Source organism: Malaclemys terrapin, chromosome 10, assembly GCF_027887155.1.
Source record: "Malaclemys terrapin pileata isolate rMalTer1 chromosome 10, rMalTer1.hap1, whole genome shotgun sequence".
NCBI classification, from domain to species: domain Eukaryota; kingdom Metazoa; phylum Chordata; order Testudines; family Emydidae; genus Malaclemys; species Malaclemys terrapin.
Genome location: NC_071514.1, coordinates 51,097,225 through 51,122,003, shown reverse-complemented (window position 1 = coordinate 51,122,003; position 24,779 = coordinate 51,097,225). Strand labels below are relative to the sequence as shown.

The following is a 24,779-nucleotide window of genomic DNA, read 5'->3' as shown; positions in this document are numbered from 1 at the left end:
AACAAAGCCAGCTGGGAATCTGCAAGGCACATTCTAAGGGCAAGTCTTCACTACCCACTGGATCGGCGGGTAGAGATTGATCTATTGGGGATCGATTTATCGCGTCTCATCTAGACGCAGATAAATTGATCCCTGAATGCACGCTCCATCGACTCCGGAACTCCAGCTCACAAGAGGCGGAAGCGGAGTTGACAGGGAAGCAGCAGCGGTCAACTTGCCGTCGTCCTCACGGCCAGGTAAGTCGACCTAAGATATGCCAACTTCAGCTACGCTATTCGCGTAGTTGAAGTTGCGTATCTTAGGTCAACCCCCACCTCCCAGTGTAGACCAGGGCTAAGTTTTGTACTATCTTCTATCAACTAATGCAGGTGCACCGCTGTAGCACTTAGTGAAGATGCTCCTGTCGCCATAGGTACTCCAGTTCCCCGAGAGGCAGTAGCTATGTCAATGGGAGAAGCCCCAGGGGTTAAGTCAGTATAACTACATTGCACAGAGGTGTGGATTTATGTAGTTAGACCGACATAAGTTGGTAGTGCCACCCAAGCCTTGGGCCTGGTCTATACTACAGAGTTAGGTCAATGCAAGGCAGCGCACATCAGCCTTTGTAAGTGTCTACACAAAAATTTCACTCCCGCTGCTGTAACTGCCTTGCTACACTGACTTAATAACTCCACCTCCACGAGAGTCAACGTTGCTGTAGTTAGGCTGATGCAGTGTCAGTGTAGACACTGCGTTGCTTACATCGAGGCTGTTACTGGCTTTCAGAAGATGTACCACACACTGACAGTACAATCTGTACAAGTGTTCCTGGTGAGGATGTGCACTGCTGACACAAGGAGCAAAGTGTAGACACACACAAGCTATGTAATTACTGCAGCGGCTGTATGCTAACATAAGTTAGGTCGACTTAATTTTGTAGTATAGATGTGCCCTTAGTTAGATAGGAGCATTATCTCCCAGGACACAAGATACAGAGTCAGCAGAGATCTGCAAAGGACATTTCTGTTTCCTTAGAACATGGGCGCAAGCAAAAAGCGGTAAGGAGTAACTATCTCTTTGGATTCACCTTAAGGAGGATGGGTCTCCAACTTCCATCTCTGCTCTGGAACCACTTCTGGAAACTATTTTAAAGACAGGGCTTCTATCTCACAACAACTTCTCTACTAATTACTAGACAAATGCTGGTATTACTTGCTTCTAGTTTAAAAGAGGGAAAATGGCATTTGTGTGTGCCTTAAAATGGGAAAGAAGTTCTCCTGTGGGAGATGTGTGATTGCAAGAGTGTCATACTCACAAGTGACTGCCAGCTGAATTGCTGAGTCCTAGGAGAAAGCAGCACACATGAGAATATGCCACCTGTGCTTTAAGTATCACAGACATGACTTCTGGCTCTGAGGTGCAAGTGAAGGAGGGAATATTTGTCATGCAGCTTTTGGCTTGTGGATGGAGGAATTAGGTTTTTTTAAGGTAGGGATGCAGGAGAGACTCTAGATTACTCATATCTCTGTATAGTCTGCTCTCACATGCACTGTCTCCTGCAAGGACATAAGGACTGGGAATGGCTGAGCCATTACAAACATTGAATCTATCTCCCCTTGTAAGTATTCTCACACTTCTTAACTGTCTGTACTGGGCTAGCTTGATTATCACTTCAAAAGTTTTTTTTCTCTTAATTAATTGGCCTCTCAGAGTTGGTAAGACAACTCCCACCTGTTTATGCTCTCTGTATGTGTGTGTATATATATCTCCTCAATATATGTTCCATTCTATATGCATCCGAAGAAGTGGGCTGTAGTCCACGAAAGCTTATGCTCTAACAAATTTGTTAGTCTCTAAGGTGCCACAAGTACTCCTGTTCTTCTTTTTGTCTCCTGCAAGGCTGCATATCTTCCGACATTCCTGCTCTCAGCAGGATTGTCCTGCATGAGGAAACCTCTCGCCTACTCTTTTTATTTCCCATATGGCCGGTCCTTCAGCACCTGTCCCCATGCACTTGCTGTTCTCTCCCCCTCAGTCTATAGCAGAGCACTAACCACGGGGATGGGATAGGTAATGTGACAGATCAGTTCCACTTTCAGCTTCTATGATTCCATGACTACAGAATGAAATTTATTTGACTTTTGTAAGTTTCACTCTGCAGCTGTGTGCGGCATAGCCCGCAGCCCTTGACAAGAGGCAAAGGATGCGGACCCCAGAGGAGGGGCACCCATTATGAACCTGCTCCAGGAGCAGATGATGGTTAGCAGAGCACTCGCTATGTGTGTGAAAGTGATACTATCTCTGACCACTATGAGGGCAGTGAACAGGGTAAGCAGCTTCTCTCCTTAGTGGGAGGGGGTGAGGTCTGCTCCTCTCTCATATTGGGAAGCTTCTGGGGCTGGGGCACTCCAAGGACCTGGGAAACCCCTAATACTGCCCTGCAGTGCCCACACTGCATGTGAGCCCAGCTACTGGGGTGGACGTTTCCAGCCCAGAATTAAACATGCTAACAAGTCAGCTACACAACAGTGCAACATTTAAAGGAATCACGAATATAAGGGGTGAACTAATATAGTTCAGTCACCCCTGGCTGCAGGCAAAGGGGCTTGCTTTGCACAGCTCTGAACTCTGACCTCCGCCTTAGTGGAGTGGAGCCTGCTGTCCAGTGAATGCTTGCTGCGAGTGTGGAAAAGGGATTGGGTGATCCCATTTGAGTTCATCCTAAGGAGAGAAGCGCCTTGCTGAGCAAGAAATTTACATTATTTATTACCTCCTGGATGAAGGGGGCAGTTTCTCCAACTTCTCTTCTCCGTAGCATCTGAAATGGAGAGCAGATACAATGGTTAAGAGCAGGCATTACTATGCAGTGTCATCACAAGAGACAATTGCACTGGGGTTGGGAGGCGTTTTTGGAAGTGCTCCATTCCTCATTTCTTTTCAGCATTCCCTACTTACATCCTAGTTCTCTACTCTTCTGAGCTTGTGGGGACAGCCTGGATTTTGCATCTCCAGTGACTGGGTGGGATTGAGCACTGAGCACTGATTTTAAATGCCTTTAACTATAATGATCATTGCAGTAAATATTAATTTGCTTTATTTGTATACCAGCTATTCTGCGCAGGTTCTCTCTCCTCCTGCTCTCCTCTTGAAGTTCCCATTGCAGCTTGTCAGCCTCACGCTGCCTCGGTGTCTAAGAAACAAACACAAATTCATCCAAATATAAGAAAATATAACTGTGAAATCAGCCATGATCACATAGATCATCTTGCTTCCCCCAGGTGATCGGAGAGGTACAGTCCCAGCAGAACTTCCATAAGAACTCCCACTTGATCCCAGAGCAGCAGCGGTTAACATCTCTCTGGTGACTCTAATCCTGTTTCACTAGGGAATCTCACCTTGCATCAGGGGATCTCCTGGAAAATTTACTGAAAGTATTTGTGGGAAGGGACTAAAGGGGCCTGACCTGTGACTTCCAGATCCACTACCATTTCTAGAAGCTGGCACTTCTTATAACAAAGACCTGGGGAAATACCAGGAGGTGAGGGGCAGAAATCCCTGCAATTGCACTGCAATGGCCCCCCCTTGTGGAGAATCATCCCATCGGGGTGGAGAAGCAGGGTTTCCAGCAGTTCAGCCTCCAAAGCCCAGGGTCCCTTAAGATCTCAGCAGTTCCTGGAGCATCTGCAGAATGCCAGGGTCCCCAGCAGCTCTCCCTGACCAGCCACCAGGGCTTCCCCATATGTGGTTCCCCCTGAGAGCCTCTTTAAAGCAGGATTTCCCCAGCATTGGGCTATATAAGAAGTCATGGAGCCTCAGGTCATATTAACCTTCTGCTAGGTTTTCCATGAGGCTTGGGGGTGGGGAGGGTGTGATGTTACACCCCATATTCTTCATAGAAATGTTATGATATGAATATGGCATAACTAATATGTGTTTTATGCAAGATGGGTCTTGTGAGATATCATTGCAAAGGTTATGATTTGCTGAATATGAATATCCTATTTGTAGGCATGTATCATTTCTGTATCTGAAGTTAGGAATATTGAGAATGTATCAATTACAAAAGCATTTGCACCTGGGAAATGCCCACCAGACAGAATGCAATCAGTTTGGATGGGCCATTAGGGAGAACAATAGGACTTTGAAGATGCTAATCTCGCACCTTCCTGAGAAGCTTCCTGGGATGCTATAAAAACCTTTGACTCATGGCTGCTTTGACACTGCAGGGTCATGTGATTAAGTCACCTGGTACTGGATTCCATGATAGAATACCAGTATTTTTCCATGGGGGGTGGGTGGGGGAGGGAACCACACTGGGAAACAAAGGGCTGGAAAAGATGTCTGGCCTGTGAAAAAAATGCCTAAAACAACATTTAGGGTGAGAAATTACTACTTGTAACCACAGGTTTCAGAGTAGCAGCCATGTTAGTCTGTATCCGCAAAAAGAACAGGGGTACTTGTGGCACCTTAGAGACTAACAAATTTATTAGAGCATAAGCTTTCGTGGGCTACAGCCCACTTCTTCGGATGCATATAGAATGGAAGAGATATATATACACACATACAGAGAGCATGAACAGGTGGGAGTTGTCTTACAACTCTGAGAGGCCAATTAAGTAAGAGAAAAAAACTTTTGAAGTGATAACCAAGATAGCCCAGTACAGACAGTTTGATAAGAAGTGTGAGAATACTTACAAGGGGAGATTCAATGTTTGTAATGGCTCAGCCATTCCCAGTCCTTATTCAAGCCTAAGTTGATTGTATCTAGTTTGCATATCAATTCCAGCTCAGCAGTCTCTCGTTGGAGTCTGTTTTTGAAGCTTTTCTGTTGTAAACTAGCCACCCGCAGGTCTGTCATTGAATGACTAGACAGGTTAAAGTGTTCTCTCATTGGTTTTTGAGTATTATGATTCCTGATGTCAGATTTGTGTCCATTAATTCTTTTGCATAGAGACTGTCCGGTTTGGCCAATGTACATGGCAGAGGGGCATTGCTGGCACATGATGGCATATATCACATTGGTAGATGTGCAGGTGAATGAGCCCCTGATGGTATGGCTGATGTGATTAGGTCCTATGATAATGTCACTTGAATAGATATGTGGACAGAGTTGGCATCGGGCTTTGTTGCAAGGATAGGTTCCTGGGTCAGTGTTTTTGTTCAGTGATGTGTGGTTGCTGGTGAGTATGTGTTTCAGGTTGGGGGGTTGTCTGTAAGCGAGGACAGGTCTGTCTCCCAAGATCTGTGAGAGTGAGGGATCATCTTTCAGGATAGGTTGTAGATCTTTGATGATGCGCTGGAGAGGTTTTAGTTGGGGGCTGAAGGTGACAGCTAGTGGTGTTCTGTTATTTTCTTTGTTGGGCCTGTCTTGTAGGAGGTGACTTCTGGGTACTCGTCTGGCTCTGTCAATCTGTTTTTTCACTTCAGCAGGTGGGTATTGTAGTTTTAAGAATGCTTGATAGAGAACTTGTAGGTGCTTGTCTCTGTCTGAGGGATTGGAGCAAATGAGGTTGTATCTTAGAGCTTGGCTGTAGACAATGGATTGTGTGGTGTGTTCTGGGTGGAAGCTGGAGGCATGTAGGTAAGTATAGCGGTCAGAAGGTTTCCAGTATAGGGTGGTATTTATGTGACCATCGCTTATTAGCACAGTAGTGTCCAGGAAATGGACCGCTTGTGTGGATTGATCTAGGCTGAGGTTGATGGTGGGATGGAAATTATTGAAATCATGGTGGAATTCCTCAAAGGCTTCTTTTCCATGGGTCCAGATGATGAAGATGTCATCAATGTAGTGCAAGTAGAGTAGGACTGTTAGGGGACGAGAGCTAAGGAAGCGTTGTTCTAAGTCAGCCATAAAAATGTTGGCATACTGTGGGGCCATGCGGGTACCCATAGCAGTGCCGCTGACTTGAAGGTATTTATTGTCCCCAAAAGTGAAATAGTTGTGGGTGAGGACAAAGTCACAAAGTTCAGCCACCAGGTTAGCTGTGACATTATTGGGGATATTGTTCCTGATAGCTTGTAGTCAATCTTTGTGTGGAATATTGGTGTAGGGGGCTTCTACATCCATAGTGGCTAGGATGGTGTTTTCTGGAAGATCACCGATGGATTGTAGTTTCCTCAGGAAGTCAGTGGTGTCTCAAAGATAGCTGGGAGTGCTGGTAGCGTGGGGCCTGAGGAGAGAGTCCACATAACCAGACAATCCTGAAGTTAGGGTGCCAGTGCCTGAGATGATGGGGTGTCCAGGATTTCCAGGTTTATGGATCTTGGTTGGCAAACAGAATACCCCTGGTTGGGATTCTAGGCATGTGTCTGTACAGATTTGTTCCTGTGCTTTGTCAGGGAGTTTTTTTAGCAGATGCTGTAGTTTCTTTAGGTAATCCTCAGTGGGATCAGAGGATAATGGCCTGTAGAATGTGGTGTTAGAGAGCTGTCTAGCAGCCTCTTGGTCATATTCCAATTTATTCATGATGACGACAGCACCTCCTTTGTCAGCCTTTTTTATTATGATCTCAGAGTTGTTCCTGAGGCTGTAGATGGAGTTGTGTTCAGCATGGCTGAGGTTACGGGGTAAGTGATGCTGCTTTTCCACAATTTCAGCCTTTGCACGTTGACGGAAGCAGTAACCAGTTTCTTTAGTGCATTAAGCTTAGTTTGTGTGTTTGTTTTATTTGTTCAGTAATCTGCTTTGATCTGTTTGCTAGCCCTTATAATCACTTAAAATCTATCTTTTGTAGTTAATGAACTTGTTTTTGTGTTCTCTAAAACCAGTTGGTGGAATTCATAACTGGGGGGCAAAAAGCTGTGCAGATCTTCCTCCACATTGAGGAAGGAGGCAAATTTCAATGAGCTTACATTGTACAGTTCTCTGTGCAGTGCAAGATGATACAATTTTGGGTTTACTCTCCAGAGGGGGTATGCACTTGAGTGCTGGGCAATTCCCTAGCTGAGTCTTCCCAGGCAGAGCTGATCTCAGTGTCTGTGTCTCTCTGCAGCTGGGTGTGGCCCTACCTGGGTGTGTGCTGGAGGAGGCTTGAGGGCCTGGCTCAGCAGGGCAGTATAAGGGAGCCCGGACTGGTGGAACAGGTGGGCTCAGTGGTACCCCACTACATCAGGTGGCATCCCAGAGTGGGGGGCAACCCATCACAGAAGAAAATTATGGGCAGCCCCACAATGCAGCCCCGAACCTGTCCTCCATAACTGCATAGCCCCAGCCTCCCAGAGGGGCTGTATGAAGCCTGGGGCAGGGAGAGTGGTGCTGATCACACGGGTAATAGTCCAGTATCAGACAGTCTGTTCGAGACTGTGGTGCAGATAAAGGCAAGATAAAATCTTGCTTATATTGGGTTACAGAGCTCTGCACCCACAGTAATTCCGATCATCTTACTCTGAGACCCCACACAACTCATTTCACACAGGCCACCAAAGCAGCTATGAGATGGTAACGACGTCCAGTCACTACCAGCCTGGGCTGGATTTGAATTGGCAACCCAGTGATAAAAGGCTCCCGAGCCCATTGCTAGTTCCATGATGCTTCCAACCGCTGCACCAGTTAGTACCTTAAAAGGAAAGAAATACTCTTCAAGACCAAAGAGTTGTGTAAGGGCACAAATTCATTTATTGTAGTTAACATTCTAGCAGCATTAGGAGTTCTTTGGAGACCTGCACTTTCAGATCTTAGCCAACATCTGAAACTGACAAGTGAGTGTTCGTACACTCGGAGGATTGCTGCCATTCTGCAAGGGCAGATGAGACTGAGGGAGTCGTAACTGTTTGCCAGAAGCTGGGAAAGGGCCACAGGGAATGGATCACTTGATGATTACCTGCTCTGTTCATTACCTCTGGGGCATCTGGCATTGGCCACTGTCAAAACAGAAGACAGGATACTGGGCTAGATGGATCTTTGGTCTGACCCCGTATGGCCGTTCTTATGTTCTCTTATGACACTGAAGAGATCCCTGGAGGGCACAGATGAGTCCAATATAACTGATCTTTCCATCTGCACTGCCTCTGATTGTGTCTAACGGGCTGGGCCCCAAAACATGATCCCTTCTAAATGACTAAGGCCCAGTGCTGCACCCATTGAGGTCAGTGACAAATTCCCCTTTATTTCAATGGGAGCTGGCCCCGGGCCTAAACAAATACTCAGCCAAGTAAGTTCCCCAAGACTTGTTCTGAGATGGTAAAGCACACCACCTCTTAAAGAGGTCTCTCCCCAGAAAACGCCCATCACAGGCACACTCACTTGGCTAACCTCAGCAGCAGAGAGACAACCTCCCTCAGTTTTCACTTTACCTGCCCGTGCAAAGGAATATTCTCTCTCAGCGGCAAATTGAAACTTTTTAAATCATATACAGTGCCACAGTCCTCAGATCCCTCAGGATGAAACAGTTCCTCCCCAAAGTGAAACAAGGTTACAACACATCAGCTTGTCAATCCCATTCCAAGGTCGCGATTCCCAAGTCACCCACCCAAGAGTCATGCACCCCTCAGTCATCATTTCTTTAGCCCCTGTTCCAGGGCCCCCCTCTCCAGGCCCATCCACCTGAGAGATCCTGAGTCTTCTCCTGCTGCCCTAAGTTAGGGTTACCATATTTCAGCAAGCAAAAAAGAGGACGGGAGGAGCCCCGCCCCTGCCCCTCCCACTTCCCGCCCCCCCAGAACCCCCAACCCTCCCCCCGTTCCTTGTCCCCTGACTGCCCCCTCCTGGGACCCCTGCCCCTAACTGCCCCCCAGGACTTCACCCCCTATCTAAGCCTCCCTGCCTCTTGTCCCCTGACTGCCCCAACCCTTATCCACACCCCCACCCCCAGACAGACCCCTGGGACTCCCACGCCCCATCCAACCACTCCCCACCCCCTGACAGCCCCCGCCCGAACTCCCAACCCATCTAAACCCCTCTGCTCCCTGTCCCCTGACTGCTCCGATCCCTCTCCCCACTCCTGCCCCCTGACAGCTCCCCCCCAGAACTCCCAACCCCCCCCCCCCCGCTCCTTGTCCCCTGACTGCCCCCTCCTGGGACCCCTGCTCCTAACTGCCCTCCAGAACCCCACCCCCTACCTAAGACTCCCTGTGCATTGTCCCCTAACCCCTCCTAAGACCCCCCCCAACTGCCCCCCAGGACCCTACCCGTACCCTGACTGCCCAAAACTTTCTCCACTCCCCCCAAAAAGCCCCCCCATGAACTCCCGACCCACCCCCGTTTCTTGACTGCCCCCTCCAGAACCTCCCTGCCCCTTCTCTTGCCCCCTGGCCCCCTTACCCTGCTGCTCAGAACAGGGTGTTGGGCTCTGTGCGAGCCGGACACGTGGCTGCGCTCCCCAGCGCAGCGCAACACAAAACCCGGTCCCTGGCCCTGCACAGTGCTGCCGGAGCCGGGCTGCAGGGGAGAGCTGCCGGCTCAGAATGCAGGGCGGAGCTCCTCTACAGCTGCTCCGGAGTCCAGCCCGTGACTTTCCTGCAGCCCTCCCAGCCGCTCGCTCTGCTCTGCCGGGGGAGGGGGGAAATCCCGGACATTTTGAGTGCTTTACAAATTCCCCCCGGACGCTATTTTTAGCACAAAAAGGAGGACATGTCCGGGTAAATCCGGACGAATGGTAACCCTACCTAAGTCAACTCTCTCCACACCTTCTCACCCTACCTCTGCTCAGGGGAACCTCCCTCCAGAAACAACCCCTGGCTTCTGGGCCGAGCTTACACTGATCAGGAAGAACCAGCAGTTCTTCCCCTCATTCCCCAGGGACCACTGCACAAACCTATCTGCAATTCAGCAGGGTTCCCCAGCTCTAGCCAGTCCTCCCTGCAGCCTTCCTCAGCACACAGCAACGACAGCTCACAGTCACTACCTCCTTCAGCTCTTTCCCTCAGGCAACTCTCTGCTGCTCCCTCTGCCTCTCCCGTTCTCAGGGAGCTCTCCTCTGCCCCATTCTGCCTCTCACACCTTTAGGTCTCCCTCTTTATACAGCCCAACAGCCTTCTCTTAAGCGCTAGTGGGTGGAAAGATGACCAGTCACATGTGCACTGGACCCCACTCCCTCTTAAAGGGGCCAGTCACCCTGCGACAGAGCTGTAATAGGAAAGATTAGAAGGGAAAATGGTTTTACTCACCTGCCACACCTGTCTCCTGTGCATCCTGAACAAACACAGGGCCCTGATAAGCACCACAGGAAGAATTCACAAAAAATAGCCTCTTAGTTTTATTTTATCAATTTGAAAAATGTGATGTAAGCTGACAGTTGCTGGGTTGACACCCTGCAGAGGAAACCCTCTGTTTAGCCACAGAACAAGGACAGCTGCACTGTGCAAGTTTCCTCAATGCTGCCCCACCAACGGGCTTCAATCCTGACTGGAAAGATCCCCTCCAAGAGGGGAGGGGTCACTTCAGAGTCCTGCACTTAGGATGGAAGAATCCCATGCACTGCTACAAGCTGGGGACCGACTGGCTAAGCGGCAGTTCTGCAGAAAAGGACCTGGGGATTACAGTGGCCGAGAAGCTGGATATGAGTCAACAGTGTGCCCTTGTTGCTAAGAAGGCTAACGGCATATTGGGCTGCATTAGTAGGAGCACTGCCAGCAGATCGAGGGAAGTGATTATTCCCCTCTATTCAGCACTTGTGAGGTCACATCTGGAGTATTGCGTCCAGTTTTGGGCCCCCCACTACAGAAAGGATATGGACAAATTGGAGACAATCCAGCGGAGAGCAACGAAAATGATCAGGGGGCTGGGGCACATGACTTACGAGGAAAGGCTGAGAGAACTGGGCTTGTTTAGTCTGCAGAAGAGAAGAATGAGGGGGGATTTGATAGCAGCCTTCAACTACCTGAAGGGGGGTTCCAAAGAGGATGGAGCTGGGCTGTTCTCAGTGGTGGCAGATGACAGAACAAGGAGCAATGGTCTCAAGTTGCAGTGGGGGAGGTCTAGGTTGGATATTAGGAAACACTATTTCACTAGGAGGGTGGTGAAGCACTGGAATGGGTTACCTAGGGAGGCGGTGGAATCTCCATCCTTAAAGGTTTTTAAGGCCCGGCTTGACAAAGCCCTGGCTGGGATGATTTAGTTGGGGTTGGTCCTGCTTTGAGCAGGGGGGTGGACTAGATGACCTCCTGAGGTTTCTTCCAACCCTAATCTTCTATGATTCTATGATTCGGTCTCCATGGCCCAGTCAGGCCTTGGCCTCACTGTTTAGCTGGCCAACAAGGGGGCTGTTTATTGCTCACCATGACAATGGGAAGAGCTATGCAGAGAGGGACATTTTTGAGTCTCAGGGTTGTGGCAGGCAGGTTGAGGACTTTACCTGGGGGGGTTGAACACTCTCGCAACGATCTCCTTTGCTTTTTTCCCTGTTAAAAGAGGAGACGTGAAACTTGTGTAATAGTAGTAATATGCATGGTTAGTTTTTGGCACCAGTGTCCGAAGGGCAAAAAAAGAGAAATTGCTATGAAACAGGGCAAGTCATCCTGGTTAGTCCAATAGCAGGCACCTCACAGAAACCAAGCATCACCCTTCAACACACTGCAGGCAATTGGTGGCAAAATGGGATGCTATGGTTGATACTATGCTGCAGTCACGGACACCAAGAACTTCACGGTGACAGCTGGGAGAGAATCCAGGTTTTCCTGCTCTGAAAGCACTGGCCTCTCCCACATGGGCTAAAGCAGTCTGGGGTTAGCAATGGGTGCCGCTGGCTTTGCTGCAAGTGAGACAAGGCCAAACCAGGATCAGGACCAGGTCAGCTGCACTTTTTGTAGTGCAGACAAGCTTTGTGATGCAGTCAGTATCTGGTGGACCTGGTTACAGGTGATGCATCCCATTGATCAATGTGTTTCCATCTCCTGTAAACACCTGAGAGTCTGGATTTCTGTCCAGGAGCTGGGGTGGGCTGAGGCTCTGACAGATACCGTTCTGTTTCACTGAGGGTCATGTCTGTGGTGCATTTCCTTCCTTTATACAGCTGTCTCAGCTCCTTTGCAAAGTGAGAAGCAGCACACATAGACCCTGTGGGCAGGAGCCCAGGACCAACAGCATCCAATGAAGGGCAGCAGGGCCTAGATGTCCCATCCACCCTTGTGACATAGCCAAGAGAAATAGAGGTGTTTCCCAAAGCCAAAATCAGGTCCGAATCCTAGGCCTGGCAAACCCAAAGTTGGATAGCAATGAAGATGATGGCCCTGATCTAGCAAGGTTCTTAAGCACATGACTATTGCTGTCAATGTTCAAGTTAGGCACATGCTTAACACACACATATTCTGGAGTGAGGAAATGCCTCTATTTCTGGTGGACATGTCCCAGGAAGGGGGGGCGGGCACCAGGACCCTGCTTCTCTTCATTTGGGGATTGTTGATCCTGGGCTCCTACCCACAGAATTCTTGGGTTTGACTTTCAAGGGGTAAATGATTTTCCATCTGGGTTTTCAAATAGCCCTCTGGGATCAGTGCCACATTTTTCTCCTTCCAGCTACCACTGCGGATGAGGCTTGTGCTTCTCTTCCCAGCATGTACACCTGACAGCTGTTCCTGCTGGTCCCCCTCACTTACCCACTTGTAATGGAGCTAGTAGTGAAAGTTCGGACAATAAGTTGAAGGTTAAAATCTCGCTCAGGTACCACAATCATGAATGCAGTATATGTGCTTAGGTAAACAGATGTTCATTATTATTTAGTCAGGACCTTCTGCACGTGTCCCCTTCAATGCCACATCCAACAGCTTCATTAACCTGAAACCTGGTGCTCATTTGACCTTGTCCTTGAATCTCTGGCTGAATGTTCTTTAGTCTTCTTACCCTTTGTGACCCCATTCCCTCTGTCACACATGCTGGGAACCCCACACCCTGGTGACTCCTCCCCTTCTTATGGTATTGTGTAAAGACCAAGTGATGCTTTGGCCAACAGCGACTGTGATCGTCCCCTGAATAGGTCCATGACCTTGCTGATTCCCCCCTCTCCAGCCCACATGAGTCACCTGTGGTGGTTTTGCTGCACAGGCTCATGGTGCATGGAGTGCTCTGGCTAGGATCAGGTCATTCCAGGAATCACTTCTGGGGTCTGAGTGTGTGATACCCACAGAAGGGTTACTTTGGAAAAGCCAGTTCTGAGACGTTGCTAGGCAACCATTTCCTGCCCTGATCAGTGACAGTTTTTATCAACTGGCATGGATGAAAGCTGAGATCTGATTGGCAGAGACTGAGCTACCGTGCGATTATTTTACAAGGAAAGCACATGGGCATTATAAAGCCGCTTCACCCACTAGATCCTTACGCCGCAGCCCAACTGGCTGCTAGTGTGTGGTTTTAAATATTCATGTTAAGAACATCCCATCACCAAGCAGAGCAAAGCGTCTGTTTCCGGTAATGGAGGGAGGGGTATTACCGATCACAGAAACAAGCCCAGATCCCAGGCTGTGTTGCGGACCCTTTACATTGCCAGAAACCAGCCAGATTTTCTCCCAGGGAAATAGCCCTGGTGTAAGAGCCTTTGGGACTAAAAGGTGGGCCAATGCTACCTGCCAACATGCCACCTCTCTGAGCACATCCCGGCACTGGAGGTCATGTGGCAAGGAAGGAGTGAAATGTGGCCAGTTTGCTCTGCAGGCTGCTGTTTAAGGCTGTTGGATGGTCCCAAAAGGCCTATTGTAGCCGGAGAGTGAGTGATGAGAATCTAGCTGTGGTAGTGCTGAACGGCATGTGGGTAAAGATCAGGCAGGAAAGAGCCACTCCGCAGCGGTGTCTGTTATTGCACAAAACTCATCCAAGAGTCATTTTAGAAAACTGATGCAGCCCAGCCATGTGGTTCTGAAAAGAGACCCCCAGCTCCTGGAGAAAATACCAGTCAAAGCCAGGACCAGGTAGGAAATCTAACACTGTTGATATCAAGAGGCAAAGAGGACAAATTGAGAAGCTCAGTTTAGGCTCATCAAGGATTAACTGGGCCACTGACTCAGTAGAGCAGGAGTAGTCAATTATTTTTTGTCAAGGTCCAAATTTCTTGTTCAAGGTATAGTCAAGATCCAGAGATGGTAAGTAAATAAAAAGATTTCAGGGTCCATTCAAAAGCATCTGGTAGTCCAGATTTGGCCAGCAGTCCACCTATTAACTACCCCTGCATGTTGAGGAACTCAAATATGCCACTGTTCAAATCAGGGTGGAGTTTGGTTAAAGGGATTGATTAAAACCATGTGGCCAATTCTTCACTGCCCTGCATCTTGTGGACTCATTTCTACCTGTCAAATTATTAATTGTAATTAATTAATGTTAATATATTTATTTGTATTATCATAGCACCTCCGAGTCCTAATCATGGACCAGGACCCCATTATGCTAAGGGCTGTACAAACACAAAACAAAAAGCTGGTCCCTGCTCCAATGAGCTTACAATCTAAGGCATAAGACAAGAGACAACAGCTGGATACAGACTGGCCCATTGTTCCTTGTGACTTGGGTCGGTCTATCTTAGTCACTATGATCAGATGTGAATAGCAACAGAGAGTCCTGTGGCACCTTTAAGACTAACAGATGTGTTGGAGCATAAGCTTTCATCGGTGGGTGAATACCCACTTCGTCAGATGCATGTCAGACACATGATCAGATGTGGTCTCTGCACAACAGCAGCCTGTTGTCAAGTTTTGTGCAGGTGTCAGGGTAAAGGAGAGTTCTAAGGAGGGTTTTGATGGAGGATAATGAGTTAGTTTTGCAGACGTTTAGGGAAGCTTTTCCCAAGTGTGAGGCGCAGTCTGGGAAAAAGTACAAAGGTGTTTGTCTGCAAATTTAACAAGTAGCAGATGAGATTAACCAGAGATAAGATGCAGAGGGAGAAGAAAAAGGGACCAACTGAGCCCTGTGGAACCCACATAGAAAGCTGGAGAGGGGATGAGACAGAGCCTCCAAAGGACATGCTGAAGGAACAAGGAGAGGACAAAGCCATGGAAGACACAGGAGGACAAAATTTCAAGAAGGAAAGCATGGACATCTGTGTTGAAGGCAGCTGGCATATCAAGGAGGATGAGGATGGAGTGCTGGTTCTGAGCTTCCACTAGGAAGAGGTGTCAGTGGAGCACTGGGGGCAGAGCCAGATTGGAGAGGACCTAGAACAGAACTGGAGGAAAAGGACTCCAGACAGTGGTTATAAACAGTGCATTCAATGAGCTTAGAGATGAAAGGGAGAACGGGCAGTAGTTAGAGAGGCAAGTGGAGTTAGGGTTGCCAATCAAGGTTGACTGTATTCCTGGAGGTTTCATCACATGACATAATCTTTCATTAAAGATTAATCTTTAATTCCTGGAGACTCCAGGACAGTCCTGGAAGGTTGGCAACCCTAAGTGGAGTCGAGGATTTTGTTTGGTTATTTTTAAGATGGGCATGACTTAAGTAAGCATGCTTGTATTGTGAGAAGAGAGAGCCAGAAGAGAGTGAGAGGTTACGGAGAAAAGTAGAAGGGATGAGAGTGGGTATGGGAGATCAGGAGATGAGATGGGATGAAGTCATTGAGACAAGAGGAGGGTCTAGTGCAGGAAAGCAGATGAGAAACTTCTGTCTATGACAAGGGAGGAGGAGGAGAGAGTTGAAGGAGGGGAAAGGGAAGGCAAGCTGATGAGTGGTAGGGGAAGGTCACGTAAATGTATCAAGTGTTCTGGGAAGAAATTAATGAGCTCCTGTGTAGAGAGCAGTGTAGGCAGGAGGAGAGGAGGGGAGGGGAGGGGAGGGATTGTGTGAGCCAAAGTGGAAGTAAGATGGTCCCACTGATGTAAGTGGAGACTTCTGATTTGGTAGCACTTTACACAGGTGTAAGTGACAACACAAGATGCATGACAGTGGAGAGTCAGGGTGAAGCAAGCCAGTAACTTATGCAGAGAGAGATTGTCTGAATAAGCAACTCAAAGAACCATTACATGAACAGGTGTCTTCCCTTAGTTCACAATGAGTGACCCTCACCTACTGTGCATATACCTAAAATGGAGAATGGAGCATGAATTTGTGTATAAGGTGGCAATTAATCTTTGCTTAGACATAGATCAATGCTCCAAGTCTAAAACACAGGATTTATTTTCAATAAACAGGCAGGAGAAAAGAAGGTCACCAAATTAGCACTGAGACAAAGTTAACCAGCAGGCAGTACTAGAGAGTAAATCTTTGTCACTAACAGATTATCCTATGGTGTTGCTTGTTCACCTGCAATTTTTCTATGTACCATGGATTAGATATTTTATGGATTCAAATGGGTTCTAAGTTATATGGAGGCCAGTGCTTCCATGAAGACAGTGAGCATGAATCTGCTCTCAGTTTCAGAGGAGTTACACTGATGTAAATCAGAGAAGAATAAGGCCCCGTGTATTTGCAGAATACCAGTACTGACGAATAGCCTAGTTGTCTTAAACAGCACTTATCTCTTGATCTATTGTCTCTTGTTATATGCTAAGGCCTTGTCTACACTACGAGAGTAGTTCGATTTTACTTAAATCGAATTTTTGGAATCGATATTGCAAAGTCGAACGTGTGTGTCCACACTAAGGACAGTAATTCGACTTTGTGAGTCCACACTAACGGGGAAAGCGTCGACATTGGAAGTGGTGCACTGTGGTCAGCTATCCCACAGTTCCCGGAGTCCCCGCTGCCCATTGGAATTCTGGGTGGAGCCGCAAATGCCTTCTGGGTAAAAAAAAGGTGTCCAGGGTGCTTTTGGGTAACTGTCGTCATCCGTCCATCACTCCCGCCCTCCCTCCCTGAAAGCGCCGGCGGGAAATCAGTTCGCGCACTTTTCTAGTCAGTGACAGCGTGGACGCCACAGCACTGCGAGCATGGAGCCTGCTGCAACCATCACTGCAGTTGTGGCCGCTCTCAACGCCTCGCAACTTATCATACACCTTTCCCTGAGGCAGATGCAGAAAAGTCAGGCGAGGAGGCTACGTCAACGCGGTGATGGCCTGAAGTCTGAGAGTAGCACAGACCTCTCAGAAAGCAGGGGACCCAGCGCCGAGAACATCACGGTGGCAATGGGTCATGTTGATGCCGTGGAAAGGAGATTCTGGGCACGGGAAACAAGCACTGAGTGGTGGGACCGCATAGTGCTGCAGGTCTGGGATGAATCCCAGTGGCTGCGAAACTTTCGCATGCGGAAGGGAACTTTCCTGGAACTTTGTGAGTTGCTGTCCCCTGCCCTGAAGCGCAATGACACCCGGATGCGAGCAGCCCTGACTGTCCAGAAGCGAGTGGCCATAGCCCTGTGGAAGCTTGCAACGCCAGACAGCTACCGGTCAGTCGCGAACCAGTTTGGGGTGGGCAAATCTACCGTGGGGGTTGTTGTGATGCAAGTAGCCAAGGCAATCGTTGATGTACTGCTGCCAAAGGTAGTGACCCTGGGAAACGTGGAGGCGATCATAGATGGCTTCGCAGCGATGGGATTCCCAAACTGCGGTGGGGCCATAGATGGAACTCACATCCCTATCCTGGCACCGGAACACCAGGCCAGCCAGTACATTAACAGAAAGGGCTACTTTTCCATGGTGCTGCAAGCACTGGTGGACCACAGGGGATGTTTTACCAACATCTACGTGGGATGGCCGGGCAAGGTTCATGACGCTCGTGTTTTCAGGAACTCTGGTCTGTTTAGACGGCTGCAGCAAGGTATTTACTTCCCGGACCACAAAATAACTCTTGGGGATGTGGAGATGCCTATAGTCATCCTCGGGGACCCAGCCTACCCGCTAATGCCCTGGCTCATGAAGCCCTATACTGGCGCCCTGGACACTGAAAAAGAACTCTTCAACTACCGGCTGAGCAAGTGCAGAATGGTGGTGGAGTGTGCTTTTGGCCGTCTCAAGGGGAGATGGAGAAGCTTACTGACTCGCTGTGATCTCAGCGAAACCAATATCCCCATTGTTATTGCAGCTTGCTGTGTGCTCCACAATCTCTGTGAGAGCAAGGGGGAGACCTTTATGGCGGGGTGGGAGGTTGAGGAAAATAGCCTGGCTGCTGATTACTCACAGCCAGACAGCCGGGCGATTAGAAGAGACCAGCGGGAAGCGCTGTGCATCCGGGAGGCTTTGAAAGCAAAGTTCCTGAGTGAGCAGGGTAACCTGTGACTTTAAAGTTTGTGTATTGAGAAGCTAAACCTGCCCCCATTTCTTTGCCCAGTTAATGTTGACTATCCTATCCAGTTACATACCCCCTTCACCCCACTTCCAACACACATTTCAAAATAAAAATAGTTCTACTTTGTTAAAGCACACCGTTTTCTTTAATACTGTATTCGCGGGAATTTTTTAAAACTGGGACGCAGACTGTGGTGCGGAGCGGGTGTACTGTAGTGGCGCGAATGCAGCTTCTAAACTCAAGGATTGACAGGCTCCGCTGCGGTGGGATGGTTGTTTCAACGGAGCCTGTCACCCCTCCTGATAGGGACTGTGTGTATGGGGGGGTCTATGTGACTTTGTGGCAGGGGGAGGACGGTTACAGATCCCCTGCTGTGTGGCTCTGTGATCCTGCCTAAGGACCGCCGCTTAAGATCTGTAACTGCCCTCCCCTGCCACAAAGTCACAGAGCAACCCACCCCCCACCACATAACATGAAAACAACCTCCCAGACTAACCAGGGTAACTAGTCACTGCATCACTGCACTATGTATGTGCCCTGCTGCTGTGCCTGCCCCCGACTATATACCCTGCCAAAGGTGACTGTCCTGTCGAATTACCAACCCCCTATCCCCCCCTCCTGCAAAAGAACATGATGGAAACAGTAGTTAACAGAAACGTATTTTTTATTATCAACCAAACATGGAACTGGGAAAGTGAAACTTGGACGGGGGCTTGTGTCAGGCGGGAAGGAAAGAACTTGTCAAATTTTGGGGAATGAGAGCCTTCTGCTGCTCGAGCTCTCTGCAGGGGTGGAGTGAGAGTTAGCAGGGACTCTGCCGCCTCTCCTTCTGTGCACTTTGGGTGAGGGGAGTATGGGACTTGGTGGCGGGGGAGGGCGGTTAGAGATGGACTGCAGCGGGGCTCTGTCCTCCTGCCTCCGTTCCTGCAGAACATCCACAAGGCGCCGGAGCGTGTCCGTTTGCTCCCTCATTAGTCCAAGCAGGGTTTGAGTCGCCTGCTGGTCTTCCTGACGCCACCTCTCCTCCCGATCCATGTTGGCTTGGTGCATTCGGGTCAAGTTCTCCCGCCACTGGGTCTGCTGTGCTGCCTGGGCTCTGGAGCAGGCTATAAGCTCCGAGAACATGTCCTCCCGTGTCCTCTTCTTCTTATGCCTAATCCGCGCTAGCCTCTGGGAGTGTGATGACAGGCTAGGTTGTGAGACAGTCGCAGATGGGGCTGTGGGAATGGGAAAAAGGGAGTGAATTCCTCAGAAAGATAAATGTAGTTGTGAACAAAGAACATAGTCTTTCTCTGTTAACAAGACCATGCACAGCACCTCTCACATGCGCACTCAGCACAAGGTCGAATTCTCGGCCTTCGCATTCAGTGCCTGGGGTCTTGCACAGCACATTTGAGAACCGTGTCAGGACAACGGAATTTCTGTTGCAGGCAGACATGGTAAGCCGTAGACTTGTGGCAGCTTAAAACTTTAATATTAGCAATGGCCTCATTTCACATTGAAATCAATGTCAGTCCCTGCTGCCAGCAATTCGGCAAGCAGGAAGTCTGCTCCTGTCCCACACCCTCGCGGCTGTCCCCGGGAACGATCCCTTTCGGCTGCCCCTCTCCCGCCTCCACCGCGTGGCTGCAAACCAGCGGTTACAGTTCTGTAAAGGAACGGCAAAGCAGTCCCAACACTAACATTCCCCTACCTCATTCAAAGCAGGTCATCATGAGCGACATCACCCTCATGAGGATCTCTGACAGCGAGAAAGAGAGAATGCTCCGGGAAAGCCTGCAAAGACCAGGGCCGTATGCCGCCATGCTGTGCAGAGCAATGATTCCAGAGTACTTGATAGTCTCGTGGCGTGGCAACGTGTCCTACTACGGAGGACCCAATAAGGCCGCTCTCCCCAAGAACCTAATGCAGCGGATTTCCAATTACCTCCAGGAGAGCTTCCTCGAGATGTCACAGGAGGATTTCTGCTCCATCCCCGGACATATAGACCGCATTTTACTGTAGCTGCTGTAGCAGTGACTAACCAGTAGAGCGGCTTGGGCAGGACAATCATGCAAAACCGGACATTGCTAGATTTTTTTTCAATAGTTGCACTGCCCATGACTGAACCGTTAAGCTAATCAAACTAATCATGAGAAACCCATTTTTTAAATTGTTAATATTCCTGTTCTGTTACAAATAAATGTTTAGATTTTTACAACACTTACTGGCTGATCCTTCCCCAGATTCTGTGTCCGGGGTAACGGCTGGGGAGGGTTGGTAGGGGATCTCTGTAAGGGTGATGAAGAGATCCTGGCTGTCGGGGAAATCAGCGTTGTGAGCGCTGTCGACTGCCTCGTCCTCCTCATCTCCTTCCTCATCTTCCCCGTCCGCTAACATGTCCGAGGATCCAGCCGTGGACACTATCCCATCCTCAGAGTCCACGGTCACTGGTGGGGTAGTGGTGGCGGCCGCACCGAGGATGGAATGCAGTGCCTCGTAGAAACGGGATGTCTGGGGATGGGATCCGGAGCGTCCGTTTGCCTCTTTGGTCTTCTGGTAGCCTTGTCTCAGCTCCTTGATTTTCACGCGGCACTGCGTTACATCCCGGCTGTATCCTCTCTCTGCCATGTCTTTAGAGATCTTCTCGTAGATCTTTGCATTCCGTCTTTTGGATCGCAGCTCGGAAAGCACGGACTCATCGCCCCACACAGCGATGAGATCCAAGACTTCCCGATCAGTCCATGCTGGGGCCCTCTTTCTATTCTGAGATTGCACGGCCATCACTGCTGGAGAGCTCTGCATCGTTGCCAGTGCTGCTGAGCTCGCCACGATGTCCAGACAGGAAATGAGATTCAAACTGGCCAGACAGGAAAAGGAATTCAAATTCAAATTTTCCCGGGGCTTTTCCTGTGTGGCAGTTCAGAGCATCCGAGCTCGTACTGCTGTCCAGAGCGTCAACAGAGTGGTGCACTGTGGGATAGCTCCCGGAGCTATTAGCGTCGATTTCCATCCACACCTAGCGTAATTCGACATGGCCATGTCGAATTTAGCGCTACTCCCCTCGTCGGGGAGGAGTACAGAAGTCGAATTAAAGAGACCTCTATGTCGAACTAAATACCTTTGCGGTGTGGACGGGTGCAGGGTTAATTCGATGTAACGGCGCTAACTTCGACATAAACGCCTAGTGTAGACCAGGCCTAAGATTGTAAGATACCTGGGGCAGAGCTTGTCTTCATTACATATGCACCCACCACCCTGAATAATGGTGGCCTGTCTCTTACTGGGGTCTCTAGACATTACTACAACACAAGCTATTATTATTTCTTGGAGTCTAAAAGGACACAAAAAGAAATTGAACAACGTGCAATGTAAGACCTGGACAATAATAAAACTCTTGGCTCAATGAGTTCCTAAAGGACTTTTACAAGCCAAACTAAGAGGACCCAGCATCAAAATTACTGAATGTATAAATAAAGCAAATGACTCTAAAATGCTCCCAGACAGCATGTATAATGCTATAATACTAACATTAAACCTTGCAGAGACAAACTGAACTGTGGTAATTCATAGATTAATAGAGTGTAAGGCCAGATGGGACCATTAGATCACTAAATCTGCATATCATAGTCCGTTAAATACCAGGCAGTTACCCCTGTATGGAACCCAATAACTTGTGTTTCACTACAGTAGAACTTCCAGGAAGACAGCCAGGCTTGATTTGAGGACATCAAAGGATAGACAATCCACCACTTCTCTGGTAGTTTGTTCCAATGGTTAATCCCCTCACTGCTAAACACAAGTGCCATATATCTAATTTTTAATTGGTCTGGCTTTGGCTTCTAACCACTGGATCTTGCTGTGTCTTTCTACCCACTATTTCCTTGCTATGGAGATATTTACACGCCACAATCAAGTCACCTCTCACCTCATCTTCTTTTTGATAAACTAAACAGATTAGGCTCTTTAAGAATCTCACTGCAGGGCAATTTCTCCAGCCCTCTAATAATTTTTGCATCTTCTTTCTGCACTCTCTCAACATACTTTTTAAAATGTGCACCCCAGAACTGTGGACTCCAGTATTTCAGCACCGGTCTCACTAATGCTGTATGCAGAGGTAAAATCATTTCCTTATTCCTACTCACTACATCCCTGTTTATACATTCCTGGATCACATTAGCCTTTTTTATTCTCATCATGTTTTTTTTGTGCTTTTTTCTTGGCTTTTGCTATGACTTGATTCTGCTCTACTTCAGACAACAGGGTTCTTATAAGTATATTACAATTATTCCAGTCAGGCTTATGGCTAGCTAGACATTTTTCAAAGATAGAAATGAACTTGCTTGGATTTGTTGAGAATTCTCCTGCCTCTGCCTTAAAAGCAGCTAGATGTACAGGGTTAGAAGGTACATGCGAGTAGACAGATACTATCTGAGCTGGCCGTTCCTGTGTTCCTGGACGGGCTACCACACTCTCAGTAATCAACGGATACAATCCCACGGGGGGGGGGGGTACTCTCTGAAGCCTGTGGGGGTGGAGGAGCCGAAGGGGACACCGATTCTGGCATTACAACAGTGGGAGGGTTCTGGGGTTTAGCTGCCGTCACTACTGAGCCTGTCGGAGTCAAATGGCACTTGAGCAAAATATCAGTCCTATTTCTTAACACCATAAACGTATACGCATAGAGATGTTCATTCCATTTACCTGTTTTCTGACAGAAGAAGAGCAATTGAAGGATGGTGTTGTAATTAAGTGATCCTTCCGGTGGCCACTTTTCTTGGCACTCTAGCTGGTACTGAGGCCAATCAACTGTACAGAACCTTTTCAATTTACTTCTAATCAACTGATCAGATCCAAACACTTTCCAGTTCACCAGAATGCATTCTAAAGGTGTACACTGTACCCTGCCGGCTGTACTCTGTCCCTGCCCCATACCAAGGGAGACTCTGGGCGTCCCCAGGTCACAACAGGTAGACTCTGGGCGTCCCCAGGTCACAACAGATAAGTCCCCACTGGACTGTTCCTACCTTATCCAAGGGTCCGGTTCCTCACCGTCGCCCGCAGCTGCTTCTCCACTGTCTGTGTGCGTTGCACCGTTGTGCCCTCCGGGGTCGAGCAAACCACGTCTCTGCCGAGGCCCCCGATGAAGTCACCGGTGAGCTCTGGGCGTCGGTCGTCGTAATCCGTCGGCCACCAGGAGGGATCCGGGCAAGGCTAAATTTCAGCCTCGAGCCCACCCAGGGACGCCAAAACTGTTGCCCGCCCTAAAGGGCTCGAGGGGACAACAATGGTCCGTCGCCCGGTGTGCTTGGCACCAATAAAGACACCGAGGGGAGAAAGCAAGCCAAGTTTATTTCAGAGCTCTGAAATGGCACTAGGAGACCAGCATGTCTCAAATCCAGTGCAACAAATACAAACAACTTTTACTTTTTATACTTTAAACTGTTTGCATACATTTCTTTGTCTGGCTGTTTCCCCTTACCCCTCCCTTCCAGACAACTGTTACAATAAGCTCTACATAAGCTTGTGAGAAAACTTTTTTAATTTTTACGACTTTGAGTTAGACGCCTGCAAACTAACTACTCCTCCTTTCTCTCGCTCCTTATCTCTATTATTTCTGCTAGTGTGAGTGAAACTGCAGCCATCTGCTAAAAAGCTGACCAATACATTTCTGCTTCAGCCTACTTCAGAGCATGTAAGCAGTTAGCATAGAAGTAGGTGAGAGTTCTCAAGATGGAGTCACTGTGGTTCACAGACCCAGAGCAAAAGAGCTTCATCGGCACTTGTGGCCTTCCACTTTCCCGAGTTACCTGGTAGCTATGCCTAGTGGACCCCAACAACATGATGAAAAGCTGCCAGTTGGGACCTTTTCCCTTATTCAAAATGGCCACCATCTCCCAGGTCTGTCAATGCAGCTGAACTAGTGAGATGGCTGCCATTTCCCTACAGTCTATCTGCCCTCAGTAAAGTTGTCGGCCACCTCCCGCTGTTTTTTCAGTAAGGTTGAAGCCACGCTTACCAGCAAAACAGCTGCCATTTTATTGCTCAGGAGCGAGGGCAGGACACAGGGACTGCGAGGCGGAGCAGCAGAGATGCTGCGAAAGGAATGGGGAGAGTGAGGGGGAGCAGGGCACCAGGCAGAGAAGGAGGCAGACTTAGGGGCTGAAGGAGAGATGGGGCAGAAGGAAGGTTGAGGGGGATGCAGAGGATGGCGATGGGTGAGAGATGGAGGGCATTGAATGGCAGCTCCGCCAGCCTGAGGGCAGGGAAGGGGAGTCCCCTCTGAGCAGCCAGGGCAAAGCAGTAGGTGCTGCCAGGTCGCAAGTTGGTTATGAGTCAAGGGATTTTGGCGCCTGCAGGAGAAGCTGTTGTGCTGACATGAGAAGCTCTGTGATTCCTGGGATTTTTAGGGCCGGGCATCTGGGCTAAAGTGACCAGATGTACCGATTTTATAGGGACAGTCCCAATATTCAGGGCTTTGTCTTATATAGGAATCTATTACCCCCCACCCCACCTTGATTTTTCACACTTGCTATCTAGTCACCCTAACCCGGGCAGAGCTGTGTGTGAGAGCCTTGGCGCTAGGGACGCAGACCTGCTATGCTCCTGGACCATGTCTTCGTACATGGCCCTACAGCACAGAGAGGGGGTATTGGGGAAGGGCTGCCACTGAGACCCAGGCAGAGAAGAAGCCCTGGGGCAGAGGAGGTGGGACCATTGTGTTCCAGGCAGAGAAGTCCCTGGG

The 24,779-nt window shown here is 48.9% G+C and overlaps 1 protein-coding gene across 5 annotated transcripts in view; it reads right to left on the bottom strand.

Annotated features, from left to right (window-relative positions):
- LOC128843885 (uncharacterized) overlaps window positions 1–24,779 on the bottom strand; it is a 37,957-nt gene that overhangs the window by 11,564 nt on the left and 1,614 nt on the right. For 3 of the 5 annotated variants that reach the window (XR_008446382.1, XR_008446383.1, XR_008446381.1), the window contains exons 1-3: window positions 4,675–6,570; window positions 3,085–3,169; window positions 2,750–2,797 (exon numbers count right to left, since the gene is read on the bottom strand). Coding sequence is in view for 2 of the 5 variants with exons in the window: in XM_054041004.1 (XP_053896979.1) it covers window positions 2,613–2,699 (87 nt within the window). In the remaining 3 variants the exon portion in view is untranslated. The other 2 variants (XM_054041005.1, XM_054041004.1) reach the window with 2 other exon arrangements.